This window comes from Malurus melanocephalus, unplaced genomic scaffold (assembly GCF_030028575.1).
Source record: "Malurus melanocephalus ecotype Western Australia unplaced genomic scaffold, MMel_1.1 scaffold_246, whole genome shotgun sequence".
NCBI classification, from domain to species: Eukaryota; Metazoa; Chordata; class Aves; order Passeriformes; family Maluridae; genus Malurus; species Malurus melanocephalus.
In genome coordinates, this window is record NW_026623478.1 from 1,148,591 (window position 1) to 1,164,650 (window position 16,060).

Genomic DNA, 16,060 nt, shown 5'->3' on the forward strand with positions numbered 1-16,060 from the left:
CCCGCCTCAGCTTTCCCGCCCGCCCCTCCTGCGCGCGCCACCGCCTCAGGGGCGGGGAGCGGAGGGGCGTGTGCCGCGCGCGCTGCGTCACGTGACACACCCCCCTCGGGCCCCCTCCCGCCATCCCCGGCCCCGCCCCCGCCGCGCCCCGGGCGCTGATTGGCTGAGAGCTGACAATGCGAGAGGCAGCGCCCCCCGCCCCGCCCCCCCCGCCGGCTTCACCCCGGCAGCCACGCGCCACCGGCCGCGAGCTGCTCGCGCGGCGCCGGCGCGGCCGTTACCGGGAGCGCTGAGGGGGCCCCATGGCCGCGTCCGAGCGCACGGCGCTGGGGCCGCTGGTGGGAGCCATCGATCAGGGCACCAGCTCCTCCCGCTTCCTGGTGAGCACAGCGCGGCGATCGGGGCGGCACCGGTGGCGGTCGGCGCCCCCGCGGCCTGAGGGGAGCCGCGGCTTCTGCGGCTTCACTCCGCTCCATCCCGGCGGGGGCCTCTGCCGTGCCCTTGGGGAAGGGCAGGGGATGGGGCCCGCAGGGCCGGGCTGCGCTGTGCCGGCTGCCGCCTCCTGTCTCCCGGCGGCCCGGGGSTGGCGGACACGCCGCTGTCGCTCGGTGGCGTTCCCGCGCGGCGCGGGGAGCAGCGCCCGTCCCGCGGGGAGCGCTCCCGGGGCSAGCCCGGCACCGGCGTCTCTTGCTGCTGCTGCTCCGGGGACTGCGAGATCCCGCTGCTCCGAGCAGGCTGCGTTTGCAATCTGTTGGGGTTTCAATCTGTCGGGTATCTCGCCCCGGATGGAATCAAATGGGCAAGGTTCTCAGGCRCTGGGGGAATAGATGTGTGCGAGTTCGGTGGCTGTGATTAGCTGGTGTTCAAACAATGCGATGACTCCGCTGCGTTCCCTGCTAAAACCTACCCAGGGCCTGCTGGAGCGACTGCTGCAGTTCCAGTCCTAATGTCAGTGCATCCTGTGCATTGTAGGTGTTAAGGTGGCTGAATCTGCGCACCTTGTGAAACACTGATTTGTTTAAACACTAGACGAAGATAAGTTTTAGGATGGGAGGATTAATATAATAATCATATCTGTGACCCTTTAGTTAAAGAATCTGGTTAYTTCTATATTATGCAATAGACTGTAACTAGTGTTGTTGTGTATGACACTTWCTATAGATACTTCTTGCTTGCAAATCTCTATGAATGTACTGTCCCCTAGTCAGTTAAGTCATGGTAGTYTGACTCAATTAAATCCCAGTGACAATTTCCTTCATGGAAGTGAAATAGTGACAACAGCTAGATATAAAATGTTGTCAAATGTGCAAAGTATTAACTGGGAAGATTAATGTTTTGGTTCCCCCTTGGGTTTTCTTTTGGTTTTTTTTTGTTTGTTTGTTTTTGTGGGTTTTTGGTTTTTTGGTTTTTTTTAATGCTTCTCCCATGTGAAGTGTTCCTTCATGAAACGGGAGAGTAGAATATCTTCTTGACCTTTGCTACCATTATTACTCAATATCACGACCTTCATGCGATTGTCAAATGAGAAAACACAGATCTGGGGGTGGAGAGAAACTCCAAACTGACAGATGACACCAGTGGGCTGTCTTGGATGTCAGTCAGGAATCCTTTTTGGGAACGAACTTGAAGAAGTTCCCTGTACCACACAAAAATAAGTTCTATCTGCTTTTATATATAAATTTTATATATAAATTAACTTTTTTTTTATCCTAAAGGGTTAACAATAGTAGGAGTAAAACTTAAGCTCTTTTTACAAGTATTTTTGCAARTTTCTCTTAGAAGGAATTTCTTACGCTACACACATTCATCAATGGCTTTTACGTAGTCAGGGAGATTTTGCCRATCTATATGAGGATTCAGATGTTTTCTAATTTTTTCAAGAAGTGTATTGTGTCTGTCACTCTTCARTTCTTCTTGTATCCRTCTCAATTTCTCTCAATTCATGTCAAAATACAGCATTGTCTTAAACTTGGCAATGTGATCATATCATTATGATAGTACTGTTGCATGGGTTTGAGCAAGTAAGAAACATGATCACTGAGTGAAATCAGAATACGGGGCAAAGGGGAAGAAGAGGGCAAAATGTGCAGAGATCTGTTAAAACTTACATCAGTCATTCAGATAGCAACACATGTGTCTGGAGAATTCTTTGCTGGAAGGTGATTGCTGCAGTTAGCAGAGACGTTTTGCCTTGAAATATTTAAAGCCAGGATGTAATATATTGGTGTTTGTGCACAATTTTTTTCCTTGGCTCTCTTGCTACCTCTTGGTCTTTTACTGTTTGGTGTTCTGGTTACATTTCTCACTGATCTCACTGCAATTTTTTTCATATATTGCTTCCAACAATTTTTGCCTTTGTCAAGTCACGTGTCATAATCAAATTGCTGTTTGCTTTGCACTTTTTGTTCACTTGTTCAGTGCAACTGTTACCTAATTTTTTAGTGGAAGAAATTATTTCGACCAGGTAAAGAGTTCTGGGTGAAAAACTGGTCCAATCGGGCCAAAGGGCAGTTTCAGAAGTTCAGAGCGTAAATTTACAATTACAGGTAGCAGATTTACCAGTGGTGTTCCATAGCAGTAAGTACCAAGGGCTGATACCCCATGATATTTTCATCAACAGCCATGGGGATGGGTTGGAATGTTCTCTCAGAAGAGGGTGACCAGCTGACCAGAATTCCAGTCAGAGAATGGGCCTGCCTGAATATTTGTAAAATTAAATGAAGTTTAACACTTGGGACACAATGCCAAGAAGCTGCTTAGTGAAAAAAGACACAGACTCCTGCTGGAAAACGAGCTGGATGTCAGTGAACAATGCATCCTTGTGGTGATGCACATTAAGAAAAGTGCAGGAAGTAATGGTTGCCATCTGTGCATCACTTAGGAGGCAACATCTGGAACCCTGTGTCTCATGCCGGACCCCGCAGAGAATGAGAGAGTTTGAAGAGCTGGATTTCACCCAGCCAAGGAGTCACTGAATCATCCCTGTGCTGCAGCACAAGGCCATGGAACGAGGGATTAGGAGATATGGGGTTGTTTCCTCACCAAGAGGCTAAGTGGTGTCCTCAGCTGTCTAACCACAGTTTGTGGAGAACAGGGAACCAGCTTTTTCTCAGATGTGCACAGAAAAAGGCAGTGAACACAAGTTGCAGAAAGTGAAATTTCAAATAGATGTAAAGATGTTTCACTATGAGGGGCTTCAAATCATGGCCTGACAAAGTGTATGGAATTTTTAAATCCTTGCAGATACTTAGTGCCTGACTAGAAAAGGCCCTGAACAACCTGGTCTTAAATTTAGGCTTACCTGACCAGCAAAGTAGGCTAGGTGAACTCCTGAGATTCAGAGTAAATTATCCTGTGCACAGACCTTTTGAGTCTCCTGCTTGTGTGAATGAGGAGGCTAAAAAAGCACCAGAACTCAGGTGCATTTTTGTTACTGTCACTCTTTATTTAGCTTTGCCTCTCACTCAKCACACATGTAGTAGTAGTTTATGCTGTGGCTTTACCCTCTATGAACCCTGTTTTGGATCTTAACTTTTATTAGCTACTTTTGCAAAAGGAACTGTAGTTATTTTTGGGATTGCAACTTTTCTGTTAAGTTGGGCTGAACTTGGATAACAAGTTCAGGGTTACCAGGGAGAGCACAGTGCTTCAAGTACAGTGCAATCATTTAAAGCTCATTTTCTTAAAGATGTCAATCAGGTAAACAAATTGGGTAGGCTAAACAAGTGTACCCAATGACTGAATTCTGACCAAAATGTTTCACTGAATTTTTTCATTGAATGCTTTAATCTCCCATGTTCCATTTAATATTATTCAAGAAACATAAAAAAATACACTATATCTTCTTTTATGAAAAGTCTTAGGATCAGGAGCTAATGGGTCAGCTGAACCACTGTTTGATCTCTTGAAAGATATTTGCTGGATAGTATTTCTGTCATTTTATCCAAGAACAGCAATAATTGAAATACACATTCATACCCATTGAGCTTTCTCTTCAGAGGAGAATACGTTTTACCCCTCTACTGAAGTAACGTGACCTTTTGGGAAAGAGGAAAAACTTGATTGTAAGCTAGCAAGAAGGGTTAAAAATGTTGCAAATAGGTTTTCCTCTAGCACTTATCTCTTAAAATACAGTGTAGTTTTGCTTTTAAATCCCATAATTTTAAGCATTTCCTTGATGGTGGAGGGAGGTCTGTTCATCATGAGCCTTACAAGAAAGATAATTTCTAGGAGACTTATTAAAATGTACTTACTCATAAATTCTGTCCTCTACTCCTAGTTAAATGTTAAAGAGGGTATTATTATTCGTCTGTTATCCTTTACCCCAACACCAGGGTTGGTTCAGTGCTATTTCAGAATTCCAGCTCTGAGCTTGTTTGCCTGCAAAGCCATGGCTGTTCCACCTTTACAGAAATTCATGAAGATACAGCACAGAATAAGACAAAGCTTGAAAAATTACTTCTAAAATCTGTATTCATTATTGACTTTTCAGCTGTGCAGCTTTTTGCATCACTTCCATGAACCTCATATTTCTGTTCATTCCTTGAAAATTGTTTCAACTGATTGATATGAATCCTTTTTCACTAAGATAAAAAAAACCATAAACACAATGCACAATAACATGTAATAATATGTGACTGCACTCCTTCACATGATTTGTATTATGTTAAAGACCCTATGAAAAGCTCAGTTATCAGCCCTTGTGGTTCTTTACGTGTTCACATATAGCACCAATATGTAGGTCTTGCTTCCTTCCAACTGACACTCAAGGCTCAAGCTCTACTTTGTTGGGAGTAGAGGGAGGATGTTATTTATTCCTTTTCTTTAATCTCTCACTAGAGAATTCACTATCTGGTGGCTTTCACTTTCATCTCAGTTCAAGACAGCTRTACGTGTCCAAATAGCCTAGACAATTCTTCATGAGTATTGCTGGTAAAATTAGGGCAAAGCTGACTTTGTCTTTCCCCCCACACACACAACAACTGAGATCAGTAGCATAACCTGGAATCAGTTCTTAAAGAATATGAAAGGATCAAAAACCTCTAGTCCCAACGAATTACAGAAATACACCTCAAATCTGTTTCAACATGGGTGTATTGACCTTACCTGAATTATTTGTATTTACTCTCACTTATTTTTCTATCTCACCACTGTCAGAGAAAAACAGGGACTGTGTAGGGAATTTTTTTTTTTACAACAGTAGTGGTTTTTTGGAGGGAATGGGAAATGAAGGCTGTGAGGTCCCATTTGTTCTATTTATAGCCTACTTTATTTATCATTTTGTAGGTTAAAATTTAGTGACTCTTTCATATTTGGCATCTTTTCATATATCAGAATTCTGTTTATCWGTGTAGAATCATAGARTYRTAGAATGATTTGGGTCAGAAGGGACCTTAAAGATTACCTTGTTCCACCATGGGCAGGGACAGACTGGGGTGCACAGGGCCCCATCCAACCTGGCCTTAAACAGGAATTGCTTCCAGTGAAACTTTTTAATCCCTTGTCCTGAATAACAGGGAGTGTCTGCTGCTTTTGTTGAGAATGTCAGAAGCTTGCAGGTTTGTTTGTGATGGATTAGCAAAGTGTGTTTGCCTAGTTATCCTCTATGGGGATGAAAAAAATCTGTGCATTTATAGTGTTACTGTTTCTGTTGAAAATGTATTGCTGTCTCAATTTATTGCTGTGTCTGCAAGTCACATACTCCATGCTCACATTGATGACTTTGTCTAATTGAATCTGTACTTCCTGCTACCAGTAGGAATCCTTTGCATTACCTTCTCTTTCAAGAAATACTCAGTCATTAATGGTGAATGCTTACCAATTGATATTTAACACAGTTAGTATGTCAGATACATAGATACAGGTTAGATCCAGGTTAAGTAAAAAGTACTCTATCTTTCTGTCTTTGTTCTAAAAACCTATTAAATGTGAATCCTTTTGACAGAAAGGCAATTTCAAGTAAAAAAACCTTGCTGCATACATGCAAAACTATCTGTCCCAGTACGTTGTGTAGCCTTTTAAGACCCATATCCCATTATGCAAGTTCCTTCCAAATCTGTAGTACTGACAGAGTACTACTATCCCTTTTATTGGGATAGATCCATGTCAAGCCTGAGCTGGTAGAGGAAACACCAATAAGTAAATAAAGTAAAAAGGATTCAGCAGTGTTCTTTCTATGTAATCTTTCCAATTGATACAGAAAAGAACGATCAAGTACTTTTTTAAGACTTCTTTTCTGGGGAGTTGAAGCTTTCAGTGTTTTCCAGAGTTGTGCTGTTTTCATTCTTGGAGGTTTTCAATATTTGTCCAGAAAAGTTCTTGAGCAACCTGACCTAATCTCRCTGCTGATCCTGCTTTGAGCMGGAGGTTGTACTAGAGATCTCTCAAGGTCCCTTTCAGCCTGAATTATTCCGTGTTTCTAATATATAAGTAGAATGTTACTAAACTAAGTTTCACTTTAAGGATACACTGTAAGGTTCTAAAGAATCTAGAGTATCAGAACTTCATCTCCTTTTTGTCAGAATTGTTCTAATAGTTTCAGAGTCAAGTATACAGTCAAAATGATACCAAAAGTTTATGAGAAGAGATCATTAACAAGGAATTATAGATAAGATTCAGTCATATAATAGAGGGTGGTTGAGTATAACTGAATTTTGTTTCTTTAGTGTGAGAGTGGTTTCTAAATCTGTCTCACCTCTGCTTACCATAAAAAGGTAGGATGGTGTCCTATTGACACGTTCTGCAGTTCACCTGAACCTACTGTTCAATTTTCCTTTCTAGGTCCCAGAACATTCTTCACACAAAAGATTCAGTGTGGTGCTGGGGAGAAGGAGCTGTTCCCACAAGAATGCCATCAGTGCCCAGCCAGGCACTCTGGCTTGCTCATTGAACACTTGAGTTGAATGTTTCACCGGGTGTCCCTTAGCTTGGCCTCAGCAGAGAGTCCTTTTGGGAACAGGCCACTGGTGGTTAATGAGGGTTGTTGTGCATTCTCCATGAGCTTCTACTGCAAGGCAGAACCTCTAACTTGTGATTCCTGAAGAATACCAGTTAATACAGTCCTCGTGATTCTCTACTTCACTGGTTTTTATTGTAGTATATCCAAATTTAAGTTATTTTCTGCATGTTCTTCTCTCTTTTAATCTGTAGTGTTGCTGCGGTGACATTCTTTTCTTGTCAGATTGCTCATGAGCTCTGTACTTTAGGGTCTTTTGAAACAAAATGAGTTTTGCCTAGGTATTTTCTTGTTCTTCAGTTTTGTCTCCTATAATTTGTCACAGATTTTTACTCTGCATAAAAGTGAGCTAACCCAAGAAAACACACAGATACTCCAGCATAGAGCAGCACAGCAGGAGCTAAAGAAATGTTATTATCAACAACAGTGGGTATTTTACTGAGAGACACTCTAAAATGCATGAGGAATTTAACTTCTATGACCACTAAGAGAAAAAATCTGATTATTTCCTAACCCATCAAGTATTAAAAAAACAGTTAAAACTGACAGATTGACAGCAAAGTTTACAAAAATATTCTTTGCCTATCTTAATTTTAAAAATGCATATATCTGAACCCTGGTTATATAGATATTGGGGTTGATGATAAAAAATTGCTATCGATTGTCACAGCACTGTATTTGTAGAAAAGAGTAAACATTTATTATTGTTGTTTAAACTTACGTGTTCATAGAAAATTTCACTGTAATTTATTTACAGGTTTTTAATGCAAAAACAGCAGAGCTCTTGAGTCACCATCAAGTTGAAATACAACAAAAATTCCCTAGAGAAGGGTATGTTTTTTTAATTTTTTCATTTGTGTACATTTTGGTAGAGCTTATGTATTTTTATCTATGTGTCTTCAAAACTGAAGTTGATTAATATTTCTTAGTAGCACAGTGTCTGCTCTAGAAGACTGGGTAGAAAAAATGGCATAAAATAGCTCCCACTGTGTGTCCAAAATGTGCCCTGAGTTACAGAAACTAAAAGTATTTAGCGTTTTTCTCTGATCACTCATTTACATATTTAACATCTATACTTTGAAGTTTAAAACTTAAGTTTAAATGAGACTTAGCATCTTATTTAAGGTGATAAAGCTGGTAATTTTTACAGTTCAATCATTGTCTTCAGCTTAGTCCATAGAAATATCTTAGTTTCTTCTCTGAGGTTTTGTTTGTTTGTTTGTTCCTCACTGACCTACCATTTGCTGCCAATGCCCTCTGTATAGAATAAAAAAAACCAAAATTATGTGTTTTCTTCAGATTCTTTTTTGTGAAAGTACAGCTTACAGTTTAAAAAAGGTTTGAAATTCTTTATACTTTTTGTAGACATGTCAAACATGTTTTGTAGCTATAATTGTGTTAAAATGCTCAGCTTGTTTTTCAGACTAGAGTTCTTTTTTTTAATGTGATTTTTTATAATGGTGTTTACTGTTTGTTAAAGATGGGTGGAACAAGATCCAAAAGAAATATTAAACTCTGTCTATGAATGTGTGGAAAGGACCTGTGAGAAAATGAAACAACTGAACATAAACATCGCCAACATAAGAGGTACTTAGGGGTAACTGAGGGCTTTAACATGCTTGTGGTTGAGCAATTCAAATAGTCTCGTTTTTAAATTAATAAATAAAAAGGTGGCAGAATGTGCCAGCATCAAATACAAGTTAAATTCCATTTGAAAGCAGTTTTTGGGGGAGGAATAATGAGAAAATAAGTCCCTTGTGTATATTAGCAATGCAGAATCTATGCAGTAGACTCAACCTAATCTTGTAACATCACAGAAACAAGTGATGAATAAATTCTGAAATTTAATTTAGGACTTTAATTCAGGAAAGTTAGTATCCTTGACAGCGTTGTTGCTATCTCAGTTTGTGGCTGATAAAGAGAGAGTTTTAGAGCATATAGGTTGATCAGCAAAAGATGAGTTATTAAAAGTAATATTTCTAGATTATACCTTGAAAAAGTTGGAAGCTTTTTATTTCCCATTTACTTTCCTCTTCTCCTTACCTGTTCCTCCCTCCTCTCCTCCTCTCCATTCCCTCCCTCACCCCCACAAAAGGGGAAAACAAACCTTCTGAAAAGGATACTTTCTATTTTGTCCTGAAGCCATTGGAGTCACCAATCAGAGAGAAACAACAGTGGTTTGGGACAAGACAACTGGAGAACCTCTTTATAATGCTATTGGTAACTATTACGTTTTCTAAATATGTAGTATCATGAACATGTTGTGGAAAAAATGCTTTTGTAGTTTTCTAAGCAGATCTGATTGTGGCCTAGCCTAGTAATTTCTTGGATTTTTTTGATATCTAAGTTGTAAGATGTCTATTCATATACCAGTGTAGCTTAAAAAAGCTATTCTATAAAAAATATTATTTAATAAATCACTTTATTGGTTTTCAAAAAATAACCCTGAGGAGTTCCTGGCACAAGATGTTCTGACTTGCACCCAATCACTTCCTTTGAAATTATCAGGATGCTGTTGATTTAGCTGTAAAAGAAAATCATGTTAGGTAGATTTAATGAATACTTATTGATGACTTAATGAATACTTATATACTCAGTTTTTTATTTTTAACTTACCTGAAAGTTTCAGACTTTGTCATCTGAAAAATGGTAATTGTCTAGAATTGTTTTTTTTAGGTCATATCAAGTGCCAGGTATAGTTTGGCATAGTATGACTGAAAAAACAGGCCCCTTCTATAGTCGTATAATACATGTATTTAACAGTTTTATCTTAAGCCCAGCTATACCTTGATACCTGCAGCATAGTCTTTTAGTTGAAAGTTTACATAGATATAGTAAATAATCAACCTGCTCTTTGTTCTAACTTCTTAGTTTAGTCACAGTCATCTGCTGCAAAGTAGCATAAGTCAATTATATTCTGATAAAGTATATATCCTATTATTTGGAAAATTCTGTTTGATTTCTCAAATTGTTTGTTCTCTAAATCAACTGAGTTTATCTAGCCATTTTTAATTTTTACAACAGTGCATTTAAACTAAAATCACAGTACAATATTCTTTCAACTATGTGAAAAGAAAAATAGACAGGAATTCACTGGCAAGAGCTATGGTTTCATAGAAGCAGCCTCAACATGTCACTTTTTATATATTAAATCACTTGATCAATTAATTTTATTCATGTTTTTAGTGTGGCTTGACCTGAGAACCCAGTCAACAGTTGAACGTCTTCTTAAAAGAATTCCAGGAAAAAACAAAACTTTTTCTAAGGTAAGAGATATTACAGAACATTTAAATGGTAGCTGCTGCAATAAAAAATGTTTTGGATATATGTGTTTAAAAATCCCCAAAACAAAGTCAGTTGTAGCTTCTCGTCCCTTCTTAGCTTGTCAAATAATAATAAAAATGTGCATAAGACACCAATCTGAGACTAGAAAATTTTTAATTTCCTTAAAATAAATGGTTAACATTGCTTTAATTTCTTACTAGAGAAGTTAAATGAGTAATTGTGAAACTTAATCCTGTGCTATCCGGCCAACATCAAGTAAACATTACACACAAAAATTAAGATCAAGTAGAAAAAAACTATGTGGGAAATAATTTATTGGTGGGAAATGTATTATCCATTCTCATGCCATAGTATTGAAATTAATTGCATCCAATCTGAGAACTAGGAAGATCATTCATAATGAACAAATTAATTCCTTTTTTGTGAGCATATATATAATGATTTGGAAACTAAATATTTGAAAAAAAAAATTAATAATGTCCTTTACTAATTGTATAAATATTATGTATTTTTTATATTATATGTTTTCCTATAGGCAAGAAATGAATGTCAAAAATATATAACTTACTTGATTTTTAAGTTCTAATAGAACACAAATTTCATCTTTCCTGTGTCGTGCTGCTCATTTTTTTTGTTACTTATTGTCTAGTCATATGGAGATATCCTAGATAAGACAGGTCTTCTGCAAACAACTTTTTCACGTAAATGATCTTTGAACTGCATTTGGATCAGCTTTGATCTTTGTCCATTATTGAACTCATCATTTGGTTTTGATGTTCAGACTTGTGTGTTGTATGCTTAGTACTTATTTAAAAACAAGTTTGTGTAATATCTTTGAGTTTTGTATCTTTGTTTTTTTTTTCCCTATCACCATTTCCTTTATATAACAGCAGTATTTATGGAAAAGATATTTGCATGATGTTAAATGGTTTCTTTCTCATTTTACAGTTTAAGACTGGTCTTCCACTTAGCACTTATTTTAGTGCAGTAAAACTTCGGTGGCTTTTGGATAATGTGGAAGAGATTAGGAAAGCAGTTGAGGAAAAAAGAGCTATGTTTGGGACTATTGATTCTTGGCTTATTTGGGTATGTATTTGAGAATTTATTGTCACTTTTTAAAATGAATTTCCGTATCATGCAAATCCCCATGCATATGATATACCATGCCCACTGGTGACACAATAATTTCAACACAAGCCACTAAAAACATTCCATTAAAGTTCCTTGGAAGATGAACTTTTACTGTCCCTGTACCACGATATTTTTTTCTAGGCACTTATATGTAGTTTACCATTATAGGTTGCTGTAAAATTTTGCTCACGCTTTCAGAAAAATCTTGGACTTTAGAAAGAAGATTCGATCTGCCTCTTTAGCTGTTGCAGAAATACCAGAGTTCCCAGTCCCAAACTTTGTGATTTTGAAATTTGTTTTTGGAATTTTTTGAAGTAAACCTATGTCTCTCCTTGATGAATGCTGTTATTATTTTGCTCAGAGTTTGACAGGTGGAAAGAATGGAGGTATTCACTGTACAGATGTCACCAATGCCAGTAGAACAATGTTGTTCAACATTCATTCCTTGGAATGGGATCCTGAGCTCTGCAAGTAAGCTCAGTTTTTCAGTAATGATGTTAAGTAAATAGTTTCTAACTTGTTTAATGGTAAGAATCTCTTACTTAAACTAAGATTGGCAGTTAGTGTTCTATTTACTGTTGACATTAGTAACTGAGATTCATTGTTCTCCAAATGTCCAGTTTACAATGGTCTGGATGAACTAAAAGTAGCAGAATCTTTCTGTAGGTAGAGGCATGGGTCACAGAAACAATTTAGCTCAGTTGGTTAGTGCATGATGCTAATACTGCCCAGGTTGTGGGTTTAATCCCTGTATGGGCCATTCACATAAGAGCTGGACTCAGTGGTCCTTGTGGGTCCCTTCCAACTCAGAATATTATCATTTTTATAATTTCCTTATTACTTAATCAAATTTGTAAGGCAGCTAGAGTGATAGTATCTTTATTTAAAAATTGAATTTATGAACAAGTGTCTTATTAAGATATTGTTGGAAGAGGAATGAATTTCCATATGAAAGAGTTGGATATGTCCTCAAAATTTGAAATATATTCTGTTTTACTCCAAAATTCAGTGTCATGTACTGTAACAAGTAGAAAACCACATAGCTATAGATTAAAACCTAGAAATAAAAGTTCCTTTTATAGTTTCTTTCTTTACAGCTTAAACTTATTTAATAAAAGAATTACAAAATGCTTTCTAATTTAGCATTGACCATATAAAATACCTTATTTTTGTTGTGTTCAGGTTCTTTGATATTCCTATGGAAATACTTCCAAGCGTACGGAGCTCCTCTGAGATTTATGGTCTGATGGTATGTTTTCCAGTATTTGTGTGAAGTTAAAATATTTGTAAATTTGTAAGTTGTAAAATATTTGTAAAAATACACCTGCATTCATATGGATTTAACAGATTCCATAGATTAGGACTGAAGGCTTATTCTAGACAAGTTTATTTGATTTATGATTAATATGCTGTTATCGTTATATAGTATTATATGAAGTTGAGTATTTGATTACTTTGTTGCAGCACCAACTCTTCTTGTACAGTGGCATCTAAGTAATGAACTTCAAGTTGGATAAACTGGATGTTGTGATTTTGCATTCTTTTTCCTGGTAGTTTGAGCTATTTTTAAATAAGAAAACATGCATTTTATAATGAACATAAGTTACAAGATTTTTTTTTTTTAATATAACTCTAACTTCTCTGAAATGTAAATATTTTTGTTAATGTGTAAATAGAAATGCCACTAGAAGTCATTGTGGACTTTTATTTATGTGAAGCTCAGATGAGAGTGAGTTGTTTTAACCTGAATGAGCAAGGTAAATGGAAAAAAATACTGCCTGACCACCAGAACAGAATTGCTCATCACTTTAAATGTGAACTTCTGTTTCTCTTCCCCTTTCTTTCCATTTTTTTTTCTTTTTCTTCCTTTTGCTGGCTGTAGAAAATCTGTCCTAGCCTGGTGAGTAGAGGCTTCCATTAGGCTGACCATCTATATCTTACCCATTCTGCTCAGATGCTGTGCATTTTCATTGGTTTAAGGATTAGTAAAAGTGCACTTTCTAGACCAATAAATTTGCTGTGTATTTCCAAATCTGAGATAATGCAATTAGAGTTCATGCCAAAATTATTTCTAAAATGGGATCTCAGTGTATGTGTTTGTCTTAATTTCCACACTGTTGAATATTTCTTTTTAGAGTGAGCTAAAAAAATTAGCTAGTGGCTAATAAATGTTAGTTATATCATCTTATAAATGAGAAAAGCAGTCCATTCTGTCTAAAAGTATTAATTCTATGGCAGCTGAATATCAGATTCATGCAGAGTTTTTTAGTGCATTTATAAACACAGTTACCTTAAATCCAGTTAATTAAAATGAGAATTAAAGAAAAAAAATCAGATTGGAAATGCACTTGCATGGCTTTACTGAAAATGCATTTTCACAATTGCACAAAGAGGCGACTTCAAGAAAGAGGCAGAAATTGTCAGGAAATAGTTAAAAAAATAAAGAATTTCAGGATATCCTCACTAAGTTTGAACATGACACTGAGTTGGGCAAAGTTTTGGTCTGCTGAGGGTAGGCAGGGTCTGCAGAGGGATCTGGACAGGCTAGACCAATAGGCTGAGACCAGCTGTGTGAGTTTAAATGAGGCCAATTGCAGGGTCCTGCATTGTGTCACAAGCACCCTAGGCAATGCTCCAGGCTGGGGAAAGGGGCTAAAAAAAAGTGCCTGGAAGAAAAAGACCTGGAGGTGCTGTGAACAGCAGCTGAACACGAGCCAGGTGTGCCCWGGGGGCCAAGAAGGCCAAAGGCACCTGGCCTGGATCAGCAATGGTGTGGCAGCAGGGTCAGGGCAGTGATTGTCCCTCTGTACTCRGCACTGGTGAGAGCACACCTCAATCCTGGGTTCAGTTTTGGGCCTCTCACTACAAGAAAGGCATTGAGGRGCTGGAGCAATAGAGCTGGTGAAGAGTCTGGAGCACAARTSTGATGAGGAGGAGCAGCTGAGGGAGCTGGGGGTGTTYAGCCTGGAGAAAAGGAGGCTCAGGGGGGWCCTTACCACTCTACAACTTCCTGAAAGGAGGTTATAGCCAGGTAGGCGTCCATCTCTTCTCCCACATAACAAATGATAAAACAAGAGCTTTCACAGGTGGTCAAGCATTGGAATAGGCTGCCCAGAGAAGTGGTGGAGTCACCATCCCTGGAGGTACTTAAAAGATGCAAAGATGTGTCACTTAGAGACATGGGTTAGCAGTGAACTTGGCAGTGTTAGTAATAGTTGGACTTGATCTCAGAGGTCTTTTTCAATTTAAATAATTTTAGGATTCTGAAACATAACTGAAAAACTCTGGTAATGTTAGGAATAAAGTCTGTGTGAGACTTAAAATGCTGTATCTTAAAATAAGGCATCTGTCTTTGCTTAGGATGTCACCACAGTCATGTTTTTTTTTTTCTAGTCACTTTACCATTTTGCACTTTTGCATTTTACACTTGGCACTTACTGCACAGATTACATGGAACCTGGTCTTCTCTATAGTATTATTTCAAGAAAATTTATGCTAGGAACTTTTGAAGTCACATAAAGTATATTTGTAAAATTTCCTGCTTTTCATTTCTTAGTGTACACCTGAACTGAATCATGTTGCTTACATGACCCTTCTATGTTTTCCTCTGAGCATTAGAAGTTTTGCTTATTTTTCATTGCCTTCAATTGTAGTCCTGGAAATCTAACTCAGTGTTTTTTCTTTCTCTTTTTGCAAAACAGAAATCTGGAGCTTTGACAGGTGTACCAATTTCTGGGGTAAGTCCTACTTCAACTTAGATCTGGAATGACAACCTGGAACTGAATGAACATAGCTTCACAGAAAAAAAGCTTTAACAATGAATGAATCCTGCAATGAATTAAGTTTTTGGTTTTTTACTCCAGCTTAAACAGGAAGTAGACTTTTGAAGATGAATTACTAATTGGCTTGATCTGTTGTTATTAAGGTCTGGCTATGGAAATACAAAAGAGAGCTTTAATGCATATGTGTAGTGCTGTTGGAAATTTGGGATCTTTAAGTAAATGAGCAACATTAAAAATGGAAGCAAGCTCTACTTCTTATATATAAAAGAAGTATATACACAATCCAGAAATTCTGGGCAGGTTCTCAACTTTTTCCAATAATATGTATAAAGATAGTTAATATTAATTTTTATTTCTTTAAATTGTTCACCACAAGTAGCATAACACATTTCATTTGCAGTTCTTAAAAAGGGAGAGAATTAAAAAGCATTAACCTTTTTCTGTAAGTTTTTCCTCACTTTCAATTACTTGAGTGCTAATAATAGATAAGAGTCAAATATGTAATTCATGTGAGGACATTTGCTAAAGTAAAATATCTCTCATTTTCAGTGCTTGGGTGACCAGTCTGCTGCTCTTGTTGGGCAAATGTGTTTTCGAGATGGACAAGCAAAAAACACGTAAGTTATTAAGAAAGTTATAAGATAAACCACTGCTCTGTTTTGAATTCAGTATCATGTTCTCTTTCAAGCTACTGCCAAATGTTTTTGTAGTTAATGTGCAGTTACAGATCTACCTTTTGACTGTGTTGACCCACAAAGTAAACTGTGTCTTGACTCATATTTCTCAAAGTAATRAAGATATTAAACTTACATGGCTTGTGAGGTATATTTTGGAACCCAGTCACTGCCAGGAAAATCAGTATGTTGTAGGGAGATTTTCATTTTAGCATTCTGCAAAACACAGATTA

General features: G+C 37.8%; 1 protein-coding gene across 1 annotated transcript; it reads left to right on the forward strand.

Moving 5' to 3' along the window:
- The first annotated feature begins 232 nt into the window (after window positions 1-232).
- LOC130578935 (glycerol kinase-like) lies at window positions 233-15,801 on the forward strand. Its single transcript, XM_057375347.1, has 10 exons — window positions 233-380; window positions 7,713-7,786; window positions 8,436-8,542; window positions 9,098-9,175; window positions 10,142-10,221; window positions 11,189-11,326; window positions 11,733-11,842; window positions 12,554-12,620; window positions 15,073-15,108; window positions 15,703-15,801. The coding sequence occupies exons 1-10, from the start codon at window positions 303-305 to the stop codon at window positions 15,772-15,774; spliced, it is 840 nt and encodes a 279-aa protein (XP_057231330.1). The 5' UTR covers window positions 233-302; the 3' UTR covers window positions 15,775-15,801.
- The last annotated feature ends 259 nt before the right edge of the window (window positions 15,802-16,060 follow it).

Coding starts and splice junctions, on each gene's coding strand:
- LOC130578935 (XM_057375347.1), top strand. CDS start 303: ATGGCCGCGTCCGAGCGCACGGCGCTGGGGCCGCTGGTGGGAGCCATC. Junction 11,327..11,732: donor TTGATTCTTGGCTTATTTGG/GTATGTATTTGA, acceptor TATTTTGCTCAG/AGTTTGACAGGTGGAAAGAA. Junction 15,109..15,702: donor CAGGTGTACCAATTTCTGGG/GTAAGTCCTACT, acceptor TCTCATTTTCAG/TGCTTGGGTGACCAGTCTGC.